General features: G+C 41.0%; 1 protein-coding gene across 1 annotated transcript; it reads right to left on the bottom strand.

Moving 5' to 3' along the window:
• Window positions 1-316: 316 nt before the first annotated feature.
• LOC114788630 (uncharacterized) lies at window positions 317-16157 on the bottom strand. Its single transcript, XM_028977369.1, has 9 exons — window positions 16095-16157; window positions 14031-14076; window positions 13425-13766; window positions 9797-10063; window positions 7164-7451; window positions 6790-6894; window positions 3352-3383; window positions 1224-2894; window positions 317-490 (listed from the first exon to the last, which is right to left on the bottom strand). The coding sequence occupies exons 2-9, from the start codon at window positions 14059-14061 to the stop codon at window positions 464-466; spliced, it is 2763 nt and encodes a 920-aa protein (XP_028833202.1). The 5' UTR covers window positions 14062-14076; window positions 16095-16157; the 3' UTR covers window positions 317-463.
• Window positions 16158-18339: the final 2182 nt, after the last annotated feature.

Here is an 18339-nt window from a genome sequence, read left to right on the forward strand (position 1 = left end):
TAACATTTACATTTATAAAACGTATTCAATTCAAATAAGTCTTTCCCTGGCATAGTACAATAAAATATGTAAATTCATATAACAAAAAACTGGTCCAGTAAAGTTGTGGTGAAGTTACAGCACTGTAACTTCAGAACTGCAATCACATTCTGTATTATACCGGTGGCAGTGGTGGCCTAGCGGTTAAGGAAGCGGTCCCGTAATCAGAAGATTGCCGTTTCGAATTCCGATCCGCCAAGATACCACTGAGGTGCCACTGAGCAAAGCACTGTCCCCACACACTGCTCCCTGGGCTCCTGTCATGGCTGCCCACTGCTAAGAGTGATGGGTTAAAAGCAGATGACACATTGTGTTATGTGCACCATGTGCTGTGCTGTGTATGACAATCTCTTCACTTTTACTTCACTATTGATGGGTAAACCTTCACTTTTTTCATTTATGTTGCACACTACACACTTCTGCTTTAGGGTCTTTGTCTGGCTCCGTGAAGCTGTAGAACATAGAAAAAAACAGTAAGTACAAAAATACACAGAAACTGTTTCTCTTTTTTTAATTATTGCATTTTCTTGTGTTAATTAATTAATAATTTCATTCATTTACTGTTCTGGAGAACGGTAGTTTCTATATTGACTGGAACTGAATATTGACTCAGAGCAATTAATTTGTAACATAGTATGAAAACAACAAGATTTCACATTTCAGGTTCTGAAAAAAAAAAATAAAATTTTCTTCACCCAGTTGAGCAGAGTACCCACTGAACGTAAAAAATCATCTAGCTTTGTTCAGAAAGGTGGATAATTTAAACAGAAGCAAAATGTACTAAAATTATGTACCATTTCAATCCATTTCTGTAACTGAAATAGTGCTTGTTTCAGATAATTTAAATGATTAAATTATTTGCCTGCCAGCTGGGCTGACACGGACTCAATTCTTTAAAAGAAACATTAGGGGCAGTGGTAGCCTAATGATTAAGGAAGCACCCCCATAATCAGAAGGTTGTCGGTTTGAATCCTAAGGTGCCACTGAGCTGCCACTGAGCGAAAGCACCGTCCCCACACACTGCTCCCTGGGTGCCTTTCATGGCTGCCTATTGCTCACTTAAGGGTGATTGGTTAAAAGCAGAGCAGAGATTGTGTGCACCATGTGCTGTGCTGCAGTGTTTCACATTTTTGGATTAGAAACTAATACAATGAATGAAACCATAAAGTAAAATGATAATGTACCTGTGTCCTGTGCAATGGTTGTAGCCTCTGTCCATTAGCATGCCTGTGTAAATGGGCATGCATATGCAGATTTCCTAGCACTGCGTGCCTGTGCCTAATGTCCCTATGGATGGCATGTATTCTGTGTCCCTGCCTTGTGTGTTTTGGCACTCTGACTGCATTGGCCCGTGGCTGCTGTATGCGTTCCCGGGGGAGTAATTGAAACTGAAATGCTTGGAGAACTGGGGGAGGTGTGGGTGGATGCTGGCCTGCAGCATTGGCCTTTCGTGGAAGGAGTGCATTGGTGTGGGGGGGTGGTGGTTGCATTTCTATTTGGCCTTGAACCTGTGGAGATGTCTGAGACTGGTTGTTCGGCAGAGTCTGTTGGTTGTGACGGGCAAATGTGGTATGGCTGGTATGTTCCTGAACAGCAATTTTACTTTGTTCTGGCCTTCTCTGTGTGTTTGCTAGCTGAACAGGTTGTAATGCATGTGACAACTTTGGGGGCTGATTATTGAGATGGTTGATGCTGATGTGTGTAGCTTGAGGTGTTGCCCGCAGCATGGTTTGGGCCATGCTAGGCTGTGGTGCTATAGTTAGAGGGGCTCCACTCAGCATTTGATTTGTCTGAAGGCTGGTATTATGGTTTGATATCACCTGAAGGTTGTGAGCAGCCTGGCGTTCCCTCTGGGTATGTAACTGAGATCTGAGATTTAAATCAACATCAACAGGATGCAATTTGTTTCTATAACTGGCATGTCTCAATATACCTCTCTTGTTATTCATATGAGGCAAATGATTTTCTTGAGACAATCTGGGTTCCCAGTTAGAAGACTGGGATTCAGTGCTACTGTCATCTACAACACGATCCCTATGGGGGCCGGGGTATGCTGGAGTACCATGTAAAAGGTCCCAGGGCCTCTGCTGGTGGCATAAGATGTTGTCGGGTGTGGGCTCAGGGGATTTGGAGGGATATGTGATGGTCCCTGGATTGAGAGATTGTGTGACTAGAGGATCTGAGTGAGGCTGTATGTTAGCATTGTGACGTTCCAGCTGGGCCAAAGCAACCCCACCCTGGAGTTGCTGCTCATTTGTGAAAGAGTTATTACCCCACGGACCTCCCGATTGTGTGACTTCAGTATGAAATTGAGGGTAAACATGTGAGCATTCTGTCTGAATGAGATTGTTTTGGTGAAAATTTGGATTAGGATTTGACAGTGCATTGAGTGTCATGTAGTTTTGATGCTGAGCAGTGAAATTTTGTTGGCTTGTGCCTGGTGGGTAGGTGTTCAGGTTCAAGTGCACAGTCTGAGGTTGCATGCTGCTATTCTGCTGGGCATTGTATGGAACTGGGTTAAGGTTGACGTGGACTGTGGGAGGCATGGCACCAAAATGTGAATGTCCAGTCTGTATGAGGATGTTTGGATTTGGCTGGTCAGCGAATGAAGGGGAGTTTTGAGTGTCATTAAGAGTAAATAAATTATTTCCTTGCCTACTAAAGATAGTACCATTGACAGTGTTTTGTAGTTGTGTTATGCTGTTATGAAGTCCTCTCTGCTGGAGCACATAGTTTTTGTTCTGTGTAAGTGATTGTCTGTTTGTAGTCAGATTGTTGGGCTGGCAATTGTTTGTTTCATTTAATGCCACCTCAATGGCATTCTGTCTACAGGCCTCAACTGGAGGAGGAAGTATCTGAAATAAATAAATAAATAAATAGATAGATTGGTTTAAATAAATAGATGAAACCATACCCTATGTATTTCATGCCAAATAAGGACATTCTAGATGGAGCCAGGTGGATTTTGAAGCTTTAAAAATACATAGATCGTCCTCTTTTATTCCAAATGAAACGGAAATTTCACAAGATTTTTTTAAATATGGAGGCATTACAGAAGTCAGAAATAGGACTCTAAAAAGCAGGCAATAAAACATAAATCTACCAGTATCTGTTGTGGACTGGAAGTAGGATCAGGATATGCTATGTATAAACACAACATTTTGGTCAATAGCAAAGTATACAAATCCTAGCGTTTCTGACAATGAAACAGACAGGTCCATCCACTTATTACTCAAATAGATATACAATTTTTCATTATAACAAAATGCACAAAATGTGTGCCACATAAACATCAAAAGAGACACTTTTTACCTTGCTTTGCTCTGCTGTAAGTCTTTGACACACTGCAAAGAAAAAAAGAAAATACATTTTTACCTTTTTTTTACCTTAATATCTGAGTCATTTAATAAAATGTACAATCCATAAAGGACAAATAAAGGACAATCCAACCGCGGATATGCAAAACTATATTTTAAATGACATTTGTGCACCATTTATGTATACTATAATGTAAGTTTAGATATATCATACCAGATGTGAAACATGATTCTATACTCAATTTTTCTATACTTAGGTTTGGGGAAAGAGGTGCACCTGACACCATCAACACAGCCCCATCATTGTTGTATTCCATTTGTGTATGTACACACACACACACACACACACCATAACAGATTCAATAAATTATTAGTGCTTTTATTTTCTTTGTATAACAACACCTCAAGCTACACACACCAGCATCAACCTTCTCAATAACACTGGTCAACAGTGAAAAAAAGGTCTAACTTTTTATAGCTGATCTAGGATACTTTTAATGTGCTAAATCCAAAAATCACATTGGTTTTGCGCTACCAGGTCAACTTTTTGATCTATTGTCAAAATTAGATAAACTGATGCCATGCAAAGCATTACGTAAACTACATTGTGTGCATGCGTGTGTGTTTCTCATTTACTTTACTTTACTTTACTTTATTTAACAGACGCTTTTATCCAAAGCGACTTACAAGAGGAAGTCACCAGCAATTCTCGTTCGATTTCTATAGAATATTGAGTTTACAAACTAAGAGCCCTGATAAGGCTCAGACTTGTCAGTGAAGAGCATGCTCAGAGATTGTTAGGTGCTAGACGAAGAAAAATTATAATGTATTTATACATTTTTGTATTGTTTGTGCAATGTGTACGCATGTGCGTGTGTAAGTGTTAGATTTGTCTGTAATATTTTTTGAACAAGAGGGTTTCACCTGCTTCTTAAAAGCGGTGATAGTCTCGGCTAGTCGTGTGGAGGAGGGCAGGTTGTTCCACCAGCCAGGGACAACAACGGAGAACAGAGATGATTGGACTTGGAGACCCCGTGAAGAAGGAATTTTTAGTCTCCTTTTGTTTGCAGATCTGAGAGAGCGTGCAGGTGTAGCTAGGTAGTATTGTGTTGATGTAGGATGGTGCAGTTCCATTTACAGCCCTGTAGGCAAGCATCAAGGATTTGAACTCAATGCGAGCAGCTACCGGAAGCCAGTTTTTTATAGGCCTATACTTAAAATTTAGTTGCTGCATATTACAAATATTGTTATTTAGAGTTTCAAAGTTAATGAGATGGCATCATTAAGAAGATCTAGCCTGATGTCTTCTGTTACATTTGCGGCGAATACACTCTTGTTCATAACAGGAAACCAATCACAAGTTTCGTAAAGTGTGCATACCTTGCTTATTTCAGTATGGCACTAGGTGACCAAGACAAAGCTTGGGCACCACACATGGTATGCAAAAACTGCACTGAGTTTCTGCGTCAGTGGACCAAGGGTCATAAGAGTTGTCTGAAGTTTGGAATGCCCATGGTCTGGAGGGAGCCGAGAAACCATGAGACTGATTGCTACTTTTGCGCTATTGATGTGTCTGGGATAAACAGAAATCGAATCGGCACGTCATCCTGTAGCTCATTGCGATCAAATCCCAATACTTGTCTTTGGAGAACTTCCTGTAATTAGCGACGTAGACTCTTCCAAAGTTGAAGAAAATGAAGAAGAATATGTGGTTGACGAAAGCGGTGTGCCAAAGCTTTTCTCTCAAATGGAGCTTAATGATCTAGTTTGTGATCTCAGCTTGTCAAAATCATCTGCCGAACTATTAGCATCCAGATTAAAGAACAAAAACTTACTCTCAGACAGATTTGGTGTCAGAGCAGAGATCGTCATCAACAACCCTCTGGTGGACAGAGATAAGATACTCTTCCCACCACTGCACATCAAACTTGATTAAGCAGTTCACCAAAGCATTGGACAAAGCTGGTGGCTGCTTCATTTACTTGTGCCAGGCTTTTCCAGGATTGACCATTAAGAAGTTAAAGGCTGGCATCTTTGACGGTCCTCAAATCCATCAGCTCATCACAGATCCTCAGTTCGAAAAGTCAATGAACGAAGTGGAGCTGGAAGCGTGGAAGCTTTTGTTATGGTTGTGAAAAACTTTCTGGGCAACAATAAGGCCCCTAACTACGTGGAACTTGTCACGAATATGTTGACTGCTTTCAGGAACCTTGGATGCAACATAAGCATCAAAATGCATTACTTTTACTCACATATGGATCGGTTTTCGGAAAATCTTGGACCTATGAGTGATGAACAGGGCGAGCGTTTCCATCAGGAGATGAAGGAGATGGAGAACAGGTACCAAGGTCGGTGGGATGCAGTAATGATGGCGGACTACTGACTAGAATCTGACTAGAGACATCCCTGCTGCTGAACATTCCAGAACTTCAAGGAAAAGGAAATTTAAGCCCCAAGTTTTGAACAGTGATGATTGAACATACAATTTGCATATATAAAGTTAATTTTATGGTAAATTAAAATTTTTCGAGACAGAAAATCGCACTACTATAAAATCAACTTAGCTGAAAAACCTGACCTGATCTACTGATGCCATCTTCGAGTTCTGTGGGTCAGAAATATGTTAGACAACTCACAAAAAATTGTTTTTGTAACCCAGTGTAATCAGCCCCCAAAGTTGTCACATGCATTGCAACCTGTTCAGCTAGCAAACACACAGAAAAGGCCAGAACAAAGGCAAATTTCAAAGGCTGGAAATAACTCCATAACCCACCTAAGTAAAATTGCTGTTCAGGAACAAACCAGCCATACCACATTTGCCCGTCACAACCAACAACCAGTCTCAGACATCTCCACAGGTTCACGGCCAAATGTAAATGCAACCATCTCCCCCCCCCACCAATGCTCTCCTTCCACAAAAGGCCAATGCTGCAGGCCAGCATCTACCCACACCTGCCCCAGTTCTCCAAGCATTTCAGTTTCAATTACTGCCTTTACGTCCTTTATGCATATACATATATGGCACTACAAATGTCATTTGAAATGTAGTTTTGGATTGTCCTTTATGCATTGTACATATCCATCTTTAACACCATATTCAAACTTCATATATTTTAACAGATAAACAGATTCTTCTGATTTTTTCTGCCATTGTCCTGAAACTTGAGTACAATAATCAAATGAATGTAATGTTTCCCATGTGTGCAAATGGATGTCCAGCTATGGACTGGACAATGTGTATGTACACAACTTAATTTGCCCACACTTACTTGTCAGAATTATGAATTCACCATATTTATTTAGGTTCATAAATAATTGTATGTGGCTCGTTGTTCCACCCTTCTAAAAATTGTAATGCTGTGCACATAAAAAATCTGTCATCCTTTTTTCAAACTCAGGAAACTAGTCAAGGTTTCTTTCACGGGTTTCCTACCATTCCTCTGGCGCACTAGCAATATGATGACAATGATGATAATGACAAGAGCAATGAAACAGGCGATTACAATCCCGGCCACAGCACCTCCACTCAGACAAACAGCTGAGACAGATGACAGCAACAAAGACAGAAATGGAGAGATCAGAAAATATGAAAACTCAAGACTGTTTAGTCATTGAAAATTAATGGGTCAAAATATGGCCATATTACAATAAAATAGAGCAAAATTAAAGGTTTATAAATGAATGTGCAAAGTTTACTTGGTTGACCCATCTTAATTCATTAGACAGTTATCGGTGCTAATCTATCATAACTAATTTCAACAAGAGAAAAATATGATGGTAAAAAGATGAGTCAAGCTCCTGACTGACCCACTACAGCCAGATGGATCTCTTGCTGTGATGTACCTCCTGTGACTGAGTTCCGCGCTTTGCAGATGTATTGCCCACTCTGATTGGATGATAAAACCTGCACAGTCAGCACACCACTGTTCGTCTGGCTGATGGCAATGGGACTATTATCCTTTTGCCATGATAGAACGGCAGGTGGGAGTGAGCTGGAGATGCAGGTGATAATTACACTCTGACCCACCACAGCATCCCCTCCTCCCACACATTCTGCTGTGGACTGCTTGGTCAGAGTTGGGGTGTCTGGACCATCTACAGAGGTAGAAACATCCTTCATTCTATTGTAAATGTCAATTTTTTGAAAATGAGATAAAGAGGCCACACTTTGCATAGTATTTTTTCTTTAACGCATTTTAGCATGATTTGTCAGTGTCCATTTGAGGATTATATAATGGTAGTGGATGCCTAGTGGGTAAGGAAGTGGACTCATAATCAAAGGGTTGTGGGTTCAAATCCCAAACTGCACTACTCCCCAGACACTTCTCCCCAGGGCATTTCATGGGTCACTAAGAGTGATGAGACACATTTTGTTGTGTGCACCGCTTATTGTGCATTACAATGACAATCCCCTCACTTTTCATATACAAAGAAAATTAAACAAAAAATCAAACTAAATCAAACTAAAAAAGAAGACAAAAAAATAAATATACAACAGTAACAGCTCTCCTTCTCTACCTTCAACCTTTATCTCTTTTCCTCTCTCTTCCTTGTCTGCAGTAAGGATGGTCTCTTGGGTCTGAACACACAGTGAGAGCAGAGGAGAGAGGGACAGAACTGGTGGACATTCCTCTGACATGAACTGGTGAAGGGTGGGCCTCAGAGTTCCCAGGATTTCCTCTGAAAACCCAGCTGACGAAGGAGATCCTGATTCTGCCATGGCTTACCTCGTGGTGTACCCTGCCACCACCCTGAATCTGTTTGTTATGCTTCTACCTCCTGATCTTTCACATTGCATACACTGCATGCTTTTGTACCTTGTACCTCTGTTCTTCCTCTTTTGTGTCTTGTGGCATGTTGGATTAGATGCTCTCATCTGTCATGTGTATTCAGCTTCACAGGTTGACAGTGCCACTCTTGGCTGTTAATTTGACAAATTGCAGGGCCTTGTTCTAAAACAATATCCTGAAGTGTGTGTTTTTAGATCTTTTTGTCAGTTGTTTCTGTAGTGTAATGTAAGTATTTTATAAGTTTCAGAGGCTTTTATTGACAAAGTATTGTCAATTAATTATTGACTGCTCCCTGGGTGCAGTGTGTGGGGACAGTGTTTTCCTTAGTGGCACCTTGGCAGATCGAGATTTGCACCGGCAACCTTCTGATTACGGGGGTGCTTCCTTAACCGCTAGGCCACCATTGGCAACAAGGATGGAATTCGAAACCAATGGATCAGTAATTAGAAAGAGGCTTCATCAGAGACTTTACCCCTCAGCAGTGCAATCCCTGTCTGTCCTTGATGTTTTTCTTGGAGATAAGTGCCGTTTTTGCTGCCCTTCTTTGCAGGCCATTCTAACCATGCTAACAGAGGAACAATGATTTCAAGCATCACCCTCCTTTTAAAGCATCCAGTCTTCTAATCTAACTCAATCAGCATGATAGAAAGATATCCAGCCTTGTGCTTGTCAACACATGTGTTAATGATAGGATCACTGAATTGAGTTCAACAAGTCCTTGTGTGGCAGGGCTGAAATGCAGTGGAAATGAATGGGGGATTCAATTTCATGTTAAAGTGGGACTTCATCTGATCACTGTTCATAACATTCTGGAATATATGCAAATTGCCATAATAAAAAAGGAAGCAGTATTTGTGTCATTTTGGCCACAACTGTATCTACAACAATTGCTATATGGCATAGAAAATAAAGAGAACAACTGTAGGGCCAAAGTAAAAATCCAGTTATCAGGCAGAGGTCCAAACCGCTGTCTCCCACGATGTGAAATAACATTTTAAGTGGGGAGAAAATTTACCAAATTTACTTCCTGACAGAGGACGTGGTTTCAGACATACAAATCTGTAACAAATATAAGGATGGTCAAATTTAGGATGGCTATTTGGAAATTAAGAAATACCCTACTTTAGATGATGAGAGCAAAAGGGGGTGTTGTAAATATACATAATGTACCAAAGTTGTTTTTGTTAACAGTTGTTAACCGGAAATTACATTTAGTATCTTCCGTCTGAATTTGATTTGTGGTTGCACTCTATATCTGTGCATGACTGCGCATGATGGACACGGCACTTAGAGAATGAACATATTTTTTTCCTCAACAACAGATGTAGTTCCTGGCGTTGAAGAATAGAACAACAAAAGGAAGTCTGACCGATGAAACAACTGTGTGATCCTTCCTCAGCAAAATGGCTCATGAGATTGAAAACGCAACATGGCAACGTTATACTGAAATATATGCGCACAATAAAGATGAAAATACTAAGCAAAGCGTGGCTTCCTAGAGTGAATTTGGTCACAGTTCAGGATGTACATAGTTAAAAAGGGCATACAAAATTATTGTTGTATGGTTGTTAATTATATGCTCTTCAGATCCGTTTTCTCGAGGACACATGATGCATTTAGAATGAAGTATGAGACACAAGGTACACTCACAGTACACTGTGATGTTAGCCCTGGCGGTCTGGGCACTAATGGGGTTGCTCACGGTGCATGTGTACTCGCCAGCATCAGTCCTTCTTGCTGAGCTAATCACCAGTGCGTTGCCAGAAACAGTGAGCCGAGGGTCGGAGGGGAGTGCTGACGTGCCTTTTCCCCAGGAAATGGTGGTTTGTGTACCTGCAGTCCAGCTGCAAAGCAAAGTCATGTTTTTACCCTCTATGACCACAGAAGGCACAGTGATGCTCACACCGGCAACAGCATCTGAGGAAAAATACAAATCCTTGTTATTAATGTTTAATCATAGATAGACACTTTATTCATCCCAAATAGATTTTTTTCAGGAATTAATTCATTGTTTCTTAAGAACCATTAAATCTTTTCACGGTTCGCTGTCTCCCACGATGAATTACATTTACTCACATTACTGTAATTTAGTAGTTTTTGTGAATAATTTGTTGTTTTTGAAATTAGTCATTTTACTTTTACTCAATTACATTTTTAGCCAAGCATTTTACTTCGCTCCATTGTTACTGAGTAAAAAAAAAAGAAAAGCCCAACACAGCCAATCAGAAAATACCAGTATTGTATCTGGACAAAACTCAACAGAAGAACCAATATATTTGTAATATTTGAAAATGTTGTTGACCGCAACAATTATGCTCTGCATTTCACTTCAAGCACACTTCAAGTCTTGCTCAGGGACACATTGGTAGTAAGTGGGGTTTGAATCTGGGTCTTCTGGTTCATAGGCGAGTGTCTTATCCACTAGGCTACTACCAGGCTAATATAACAAATGCACAATTAGTTTGACACAAACAATGACAACAACAACAACTGTTAGAGAATGTTGCCCAGTATCCTAAACTTTTACATACATGTAAAATACATTTTACATACATGTGGTAGTAAGTAGAATAGCCTATACTGTGCATCTGGAAAATATGCACAGCTCATTCGTTTTTCCACAATTTGTTGTCGCCTGAAGCCACATTTTGCGTGTGTTTGGCTCTTGAGTTCAAGAGCACACTAGAGCAGGTTTTCATCCAGGATGATTGAACATTGCTGCAGCCCTCTTTCTCAATCCTGAGTAGTCTCCCAGTTCCTGCCGCTAAATAACATCTCCACAGCATGATGCTGCCACCACCATGGTTCACTGTAGGGATGGTACTGGCCTAGTGATGTGACACCTGTCATTCATAACAAAGACAAGAGAGTTTAAATTTTCGTGGTCTGAGAGTCCTTGAGGTTCCTTCTGGCAAACTTCAGACAAGCTGTCATGTGCCTTTTACTAAGGAGTGGCTTCCATCTGTGTGTTCTTATATAGACAGATGTATTCCTTTCCAAATCAGGTCCAATCAACAGTTTATTCCCACAGGTGGACTCCAATTAGAGGCAGTGGTGGCCTAGCAGATGTGTCCCCACACACTGCTCCCCAAGCGCCTTTCACGTCTGCCCACTGCTCACTAAAGTGATGGTTTAAGTGTAGAGGACACATTTTGTTGTGTGCACCTTGCAAACTTTTTTCGTGTTGTGTTGCGTGTAGAATTCTGAGGGGAAAAATTAATTTAACCCATTTTGGAATAAGACTAACATAAAAAATGTAGAAAAAGTGATGGGCTGTGAATACTTTCCAGATGCACTGTATATTTCCGGATGGCCTGTCTTTGCCTAGACCTAAAACTGGCAAAAGAAACCTATCCAATCCCTCAGTCCACACTGATGGCACTCCCACCACCATATGTAATCGCCAAAGATCTGGGAATCACAATAAACAGAGATTTGTCTTTTGAGAAAGACATCTGTAAGACATATGTAAGACTGCTTTCTTTCACCTCTGCAAAAATCTAAGATAAACTTTCTGCAATGCTCTCTTTATTGGAAGCCCGACATCACACCGATTCTGTCCTCACTGCATTGGCTACCGCTGTATTTCTCATTGACCATAACATTTTATTAAGATACAAAGCTCAAAATATGTTGGGCAGTGGTGGCCTAACGGTTATGGAAGCGTCCCCGTAATCAGAAGGTCGCCGGTTCGAATCCCGATCCGCCAAGGTGCCACTGAGGTGCCACTGAGCAAAGCACCGTCCCCACACACTGTTCCCCGGGCGCCTGTCATGGCTGCCCACTGTTCACTTAGGGTGATGGGTTAAATGCAGAGGATAAATTTTACTGTGTGCATCACGTGCTGTGCTGCTGTGTATCACATGTGACAATCTCTTCACTTTATTAAATAGACTGGCTGCTAATTACCTAAGTGACATGTTAACAGAGTACTACTGTACACAATATTTACACTCACAAGCCTCAGGGCTCTTACTGTTAGTGAGAATTAACTACAGCCTTCCTGCTAATGTTCAGAACTCAGTGTCAATAAAGACACATCTTTTGTCACGTCCGCAAGCTGACGGGGGAATGAAACGCAGAGAAACAAGATTTATTAACACCCAAAAAAAGAAAATGGTGTGAGGGCCAAAAACAATGGAAACAAAGGAGAGAACAAAAACTAACCCACAGGGGTGTGGTGATTACCAGAACTGAAAACACCACTACATATGGTTTGCAAAGTCTACATAAAATGGCTGCTCAGAAGCTCCTAAAACCGCCCTGCTGTCATGCAGACTGGTCACAGGTGTGTCTCCAGCTGCACCCAATTGTGACAGGGGTTGTCAACTGCAGGGTCTGTCAAGGCCCATTGAGACATACTATATGTGTTTTTGGGCTATCTAAGAAATAAATGTTGTTGTTTTCCTGAGATGATTAGAGGGAGGTCTAAAATGTCCACTATTGTGTTATATCTTTTTTTCCATACAGGTTCAAAGGAATGAAAAATGCATGTATGAAATACTGTACAGCCTCTATCCATCAGATATTGCCACCTAGTGGACGTCACGAATCACAGATAAGGACTTAATGTACCAAAACAATAAGCCATTATATTGTCTACCTACTGATTTGTTGAGGGGAACAAAACAAAAAACATGTGTATCCCTTTGTTCAGGCTACCCACACATAAAAATACAAGTATTGTACTAATGGTGCAATTATTCACAGCGTATGAAATCTGTGCTGATTGCATCCTGATAGTTTGACTTTATTGGTTGTCAACTGCACAGGGCAAAGACGATTAGAATAAAAAAAAACGGCATATTTTACACTGTAATGGGTGACACTTGATGGCGTAAAAATGGCATTGAGGGCATGTTCAAAATGCTTAACACCAATGCTGTTTTAAAAAATGGTGTTGTGGTTGTTTGAAAGGCATTTTTTTTTTACAGCGGACCAGAGACAAATCTAATTATACTTTTACAATTAAAATTACACAAGTCATGATGCGACATCATATATTACTGTGAAGTTTAGGGGCCCAATGCCATGCAATGAGTGGGCTTTTTTTTGTTTTTGCCCCTGCCACCAGTTATTGCTGTTTTGATGCATGGAATCAGGAACAAAAACACAGCATAGCATGAGGAGTTTCTGACTTCCTTTTGTTTCCGATTTAACAGGTGACCCCAGAAGCAAAACTTTTCTGTCACAAAAAAGGAAATCATACTGACAAGATTCATGAGTGTTTCAAAGTTTGCAATTGAAAAGCTCCCTCCCACACACCATTCTAACTCACCAAATACATTCAGCTCCACAGACCGTGAATTTTGGCTGTAGCCTGTTGTGTCTTGGGGAACAACAGTGACTGTGTAATTTCCAGCATCGCGGAGCTGTACAACACTGATCTGGAGCTGTGTGGCACTGAGAGTGAAACGGCCCTGGTAATCTGAGTTGACAACTGCCCCATTGGTGCTCCACAGGCCCACATCTTTTCCTGATGCAGTCATCCATGTCATGTACAGCACATCAGAAATTGTCTGTACCGATAGAACCACAGCAACTCCAGATTTGGCCAGAACTGGTGAAGTGGTGAACTGGACTGGTACCGGAGACTGAGACCAAGCACCCCTCAGCAGTGCTGCAATGTAAGGAGGAATACATCTTGATATAGGAAAGGATGAATTGATGGATAAATTTAGCATGTACAAAGATAACAAACACAACACAAAGGCAAGAATATACCCAAACAACCCAAACTAGATATGCTCCATACCTCAGTCTTATTTAACTTGTGCATGTCGCTCTACTAAAATAATTAAAAACTTTCATCCCTCACATTTATACATTATATCCTGTAAAATAATGTCACATGTATAGTACTTGTGCTGAAATATATATTTACCAGTTACCAAAACAAAGGCAGGAAAATACATTTCTGGTGGTGTGGCCTGGGAGGAAATAAAACAGTTAGAAAGGTTTATTTTCGAGAACATCTTGCTTCTATTCCAGGGGCGTGAGTAAATACTATAAAACGTAGCTAATTATGACAGCTCAATTCCACAATCTGCCATTAACAGTAAACTCTGCGCATGACTGAAACTCTACCATTTTTAGCTGTTCACTACATGTAACAGACTGCAGAACTACAAAAAATATGCTACATTTTCTATAGTACCATCAAAAGCATGTAACCACTCACCTGTATATTTCATTCACCTTCAGTTTTCAGATGCTACCCATAACAGAGTGGAAACCTTTCACATTTTCTGTCTAACCTGTTTTCTTTGTTGGGAGTCACACCCTCATTCTTAAACAGGCAACTCCACAAAAATGGTGTAAGCACATGTTTGAACTCTGACTCACATCTTGAGTGTTTAGGTTTTGTGTAAGGCAATGTTATGTTTGCAATGTTATGTTATTTTTAAAAATGTACTGAAATTTTGCCACCTAAAGTAATGCAGCAAACATCATCATTTCTGATAATGAAACTGTAAACTACAGAACTTTGCAAAAGTATTTATACCCCTTTAACTTTTCCACATTTTTTCACGTTGTGAACACAAACGTAAATGTATTTTACTGGGGTGTTTCTCACAGTTTTATTGAATTTTTGGTGTCGCCATGATCGTAAAGTGGTTAGTAAGGAAGCGGCCCCGTAATCACAAGGTTGTCAGTCCGAATCCAGATCTGCCAAGGTGCCACTGAGGTGCCACTGAACAAAATACCGTCATTAACTCTTATACTCACAGTACTCTGTGTTCAGTCATACTATCACATTGTTTGGTCCTGGCCCTCATTAAACAACAATGAACTGGCTTCCGATGGAGCAGTGGGAGTTGTAGGGTTCAAAAGAGATGAGCATATGTTGTGGAGTTTTTGAGGGTTGTGGGCAGTGGTTTCTAGTTTTGCTTTGTAAAAAGTAAATGTTTCAGAGGTTAGTGGTGAAGTTGCATTGGAGATTCAGATAATGCAGCAGGTCAGAGTCAAGCTGTGAATTGACAGTGTCGAATGGTTATGTCGAATGAATGATGGATGGCGGTCAGTCTTGGATCCTGCCATATACCCGCAGGCTATAAACTCTCAACAACAACACTACATAGGACATAACTATGTCATAAAATTGGTTCACTTGAATACTTGCAATATTTGCAATATTGAGGTCTATAGCAGTCGCAAAAGCATTTCACTGCATATCATATCATGTATGACTGTGTATGTGACAAATAAAAAATTCAAATTTTAATTGAATTGAGGTAGAGTGAGGGTGAAGGACATAAAAGTGGTGGTCAGATATGTGAAGTCCAGGGAGTGGAAAATAGTAAGGGAAGAGATGAACAGCACACTGGCAGTTCCAGAGTCCACCTATCACAAAAGTATATTTTGGGGCCAATATGGGGTAGATGAGGTTGCTTGTAACAGAGCCTCTGTGGCGTGTATATGTTCTAATAAGCCTGTAAAAGATAGTTACTGAGAATAGTGGTTGGCCTAGCGAGTCAGGTAACGGACCCTTAATCAGAAGGGTTGCCGCTTCAAGTCCCGAACCGCCAAGGTGCCACTGAGAAGGGTGATGTATTAAAATCAGAGCATCGTGTGCTGTGCTGCAGTGTTTGACAATGACAATTTGATGGTGACAATTTGACACTTGATGGTGAAAAGGTGAAAATGGAAGATTAAGAGAAAGGTACAAGGTACAAGATTAAGAGAAAGGTACAAGGTTTGGATCAAAAGGCCGCTGCTATCACTGACTGACCACCTGGGCAAGCTAATGATAACAACACTTGATAATACTGCACAAAACATAATCTACCTTTGATATGCACTAGGGGTGTTGAAATCTGCATTGTGATGCAGACTTGGATGATATTGCATTGATGCATTGCAGAACATAATTGATTATATAATAATGACGTTGCTCTGGGACTTTCTGTTCTCATTAAAAAATAGTGCCGGTAGTGAATGTAGCTACCTGATCTGAGTACAGCGCCCCAGTAGGTGTTTGATGCGGCGTGGCATGGAACTCGGCAGTATGAGGGGCCGTTTAGGAAATATTTCAGACTTTTGTAACACAAACACATGGGAAACACACACACATTCACATATGAAACTGACAAGCATGCATTTATACTACTGAAAACTCGCACACACACATATGACACAGAAACAGATTAAAAACACGCACACACACATATGAAATGCTCACACAGATACATGTGAAATGGATGCACACACACATATGAAACCCTCACTCAGATACAGTGGATGTACTCTTATGTAACAAACAAAAATTTAACTTTTCACGCTATCCGGAACTCATTTCACTATATCCGAGAGGCATTTCACTTAGCTCATGGAGCAGTGGTGGCCTAGCAGTTACGAATCCCATTTTCGAATCCCGATCCGCCAAGGTGCCACTGAGCAAAGCACCGTCACCACATACTGCTCCCCGGGCACCTGTCATAGCTGCCCACTGCTCACCAAGTGTGATGGTTACATTTAGAGGACACATTTCACCGTGTGCACCGTGTGCTGTGCTGATGTGTATCACAATGACATTCACTTTACTTTTTATGGGCCTTTAACACAGTTTAATTTTTGTTTGTTACATAAGAGACCTTTTCACCTGTATCTGTGTGAGCACTTCATATGTGTGTGTGCATCCATTTCACATGTATCTGTGTGAGTGTTTCATATGTGTGTGTGTGCGAGTTTTCAGTAGTATAAATGCATGCTTGTCAGTTTCATATGTGAATGTGTGTGTGTTTCACATGTGTTTGTGTAACAAAAGTCTGAAATATTTCCTAAACGGCCCCTCATACAGCAGCCTTGTTCTCAGAAAGAAAACTTTGAAACACACATGAAGTGGGAATGGAGGAAAAGCTGATCCTAACAGTACTATCAGGAGCTTTTTTTTCTCTCAAACATACGTGACCTGCCAATTGTCTCCATTAACAGCCTCAAGAACTCTCTCCTTGGCCCTCCTGAATCAATCCCTTCCTCATTCCCCACTGTGTCATCTGAGAATTTGACACGATCATCAAACTGGGATCATAGGAGACCATTTGAAAGCCCCATCAGGCTCCAGCCCTGACAGCAGAGCGATGTTAAATTTGCACTGTTGTTTTGTGCTAATTTGAAAAAAAGTGAAAGTGAAGTGATTGCCATTGTGAAACATAGCACATCACATGGTGCACACAACAAAATGTGTCCTCTGCTTTTAACCTATCACCCTTGGTGAGCAGGGGGCAGCCATGAAAGGCACCCGGGAAGCAGTGTGTGGGGACAGTGCTTTGCTCAGTGGCACCTCAGTGGTACCTTGACGGTTCAAGGAAACAGGAACTCTTAAACTGGAACTTTGTCTGCACTAAAAAAAATTTGCATTAAAAACATTGATAAAATAATAGTAAACAAAAATATTGATGACAATAATAAACTATAAGCAACAATATCCAAATATCATAATCTTAATATAGTAATCTCACATTCTGTGAGCTCTCCTCCTTGAACCGTCACCTTATTGTAGTGGAGGAGTTTGAGAGCCCTGATAATCCTATAGGATCTATGTTGTCTGGGGCACTTGATGCCCCTAGTAGGGTCTCCCCTGACAAATTGGTCTTAGGTAAAGGGAGAGACAAAGAATGGTTCAGAAAACCTTTCATGAATGGGGTAGATGGCCTTTTGTTAAGAGCAGTGCGAGTTTGGTCCGCATAGTAAGTCGGACCTGTTCCCGGTGAGTGTTGGACTTCGCCAGGGCTGCCCTTTGTCACCGGTTCTGTTCATAACCTATATGGACAGAATTTCTAGGCGCAGCCGTGGTGTGGAGGATGTCGGGTTTGGTGGCAGGAGAATCTCGTCTCTGCTTTTTTGCAGATGATGTGGTCCTCCTAGCTTCATCAGGCTCTGACCTTCAGGGGGGTACAAGCGGGTTACAAGGCTGGTGAGAGCTGCGGTGGCCTCATTCCGTCTGAACGTGCCTTTACACAGTGACAGACAATAAGAAAGTGGGTGTTGAAATCTTGTTAAAGATTTAAAAAACAAAGTGAATTACTGTTAGCACTCCTCCTAAATCACGCTAGGCAGCCTATTACTCGCTGTAATCTGGTCACGCTAAATTTTACTGACCTTTCTCTCCTCCTGTCTGGTCCCGAAGTGCTGCTTCGCTTAATAGTGTGGTGCGTGTGCTGCCCCGTACATGAGTTCACCCCTGAAAGAGG

This window comes from Denticeps clupeoides, chromosome 4 (genome assembly GCF_900700375.1).
Source record: "Denticeps clupeoides chromosome 4, fDenClu1.1, whole genome shotgun sequence".
Taxonomy (NCBI): domain Eukaryota; kingdom Metazoa; phylum Chordata; class Actinopteri; order Clupeiformes; family Denticipitidae; genus Denticeps; species Denticeps clupeoides.

Excerpts from the sequence above, each read along its gene's own strand:
- LOC114788630 (XM_028977369.1), bottom strand. The coding sequence starts at position 14,061 with ATGTATTTTCCTGCCTTTGTTTTGGTAACTG. Across the intron at positions 10,064-13,424 it reads TGTGGAGCTGAATGTATTTG|ATGCTGTTGCCGGTGTGAGC; the intron begins GTGAGTTAGAAT and ends ATTTTTCCTCAG. Across the intron at positions 2,895-3,351 it reads TTACAGCAGAGCAAAGCAAG|ATACTTCCTCCTCCAGTTGA; the intron begins GTAAAAAGTGTC and ends TATTTATTTCAG.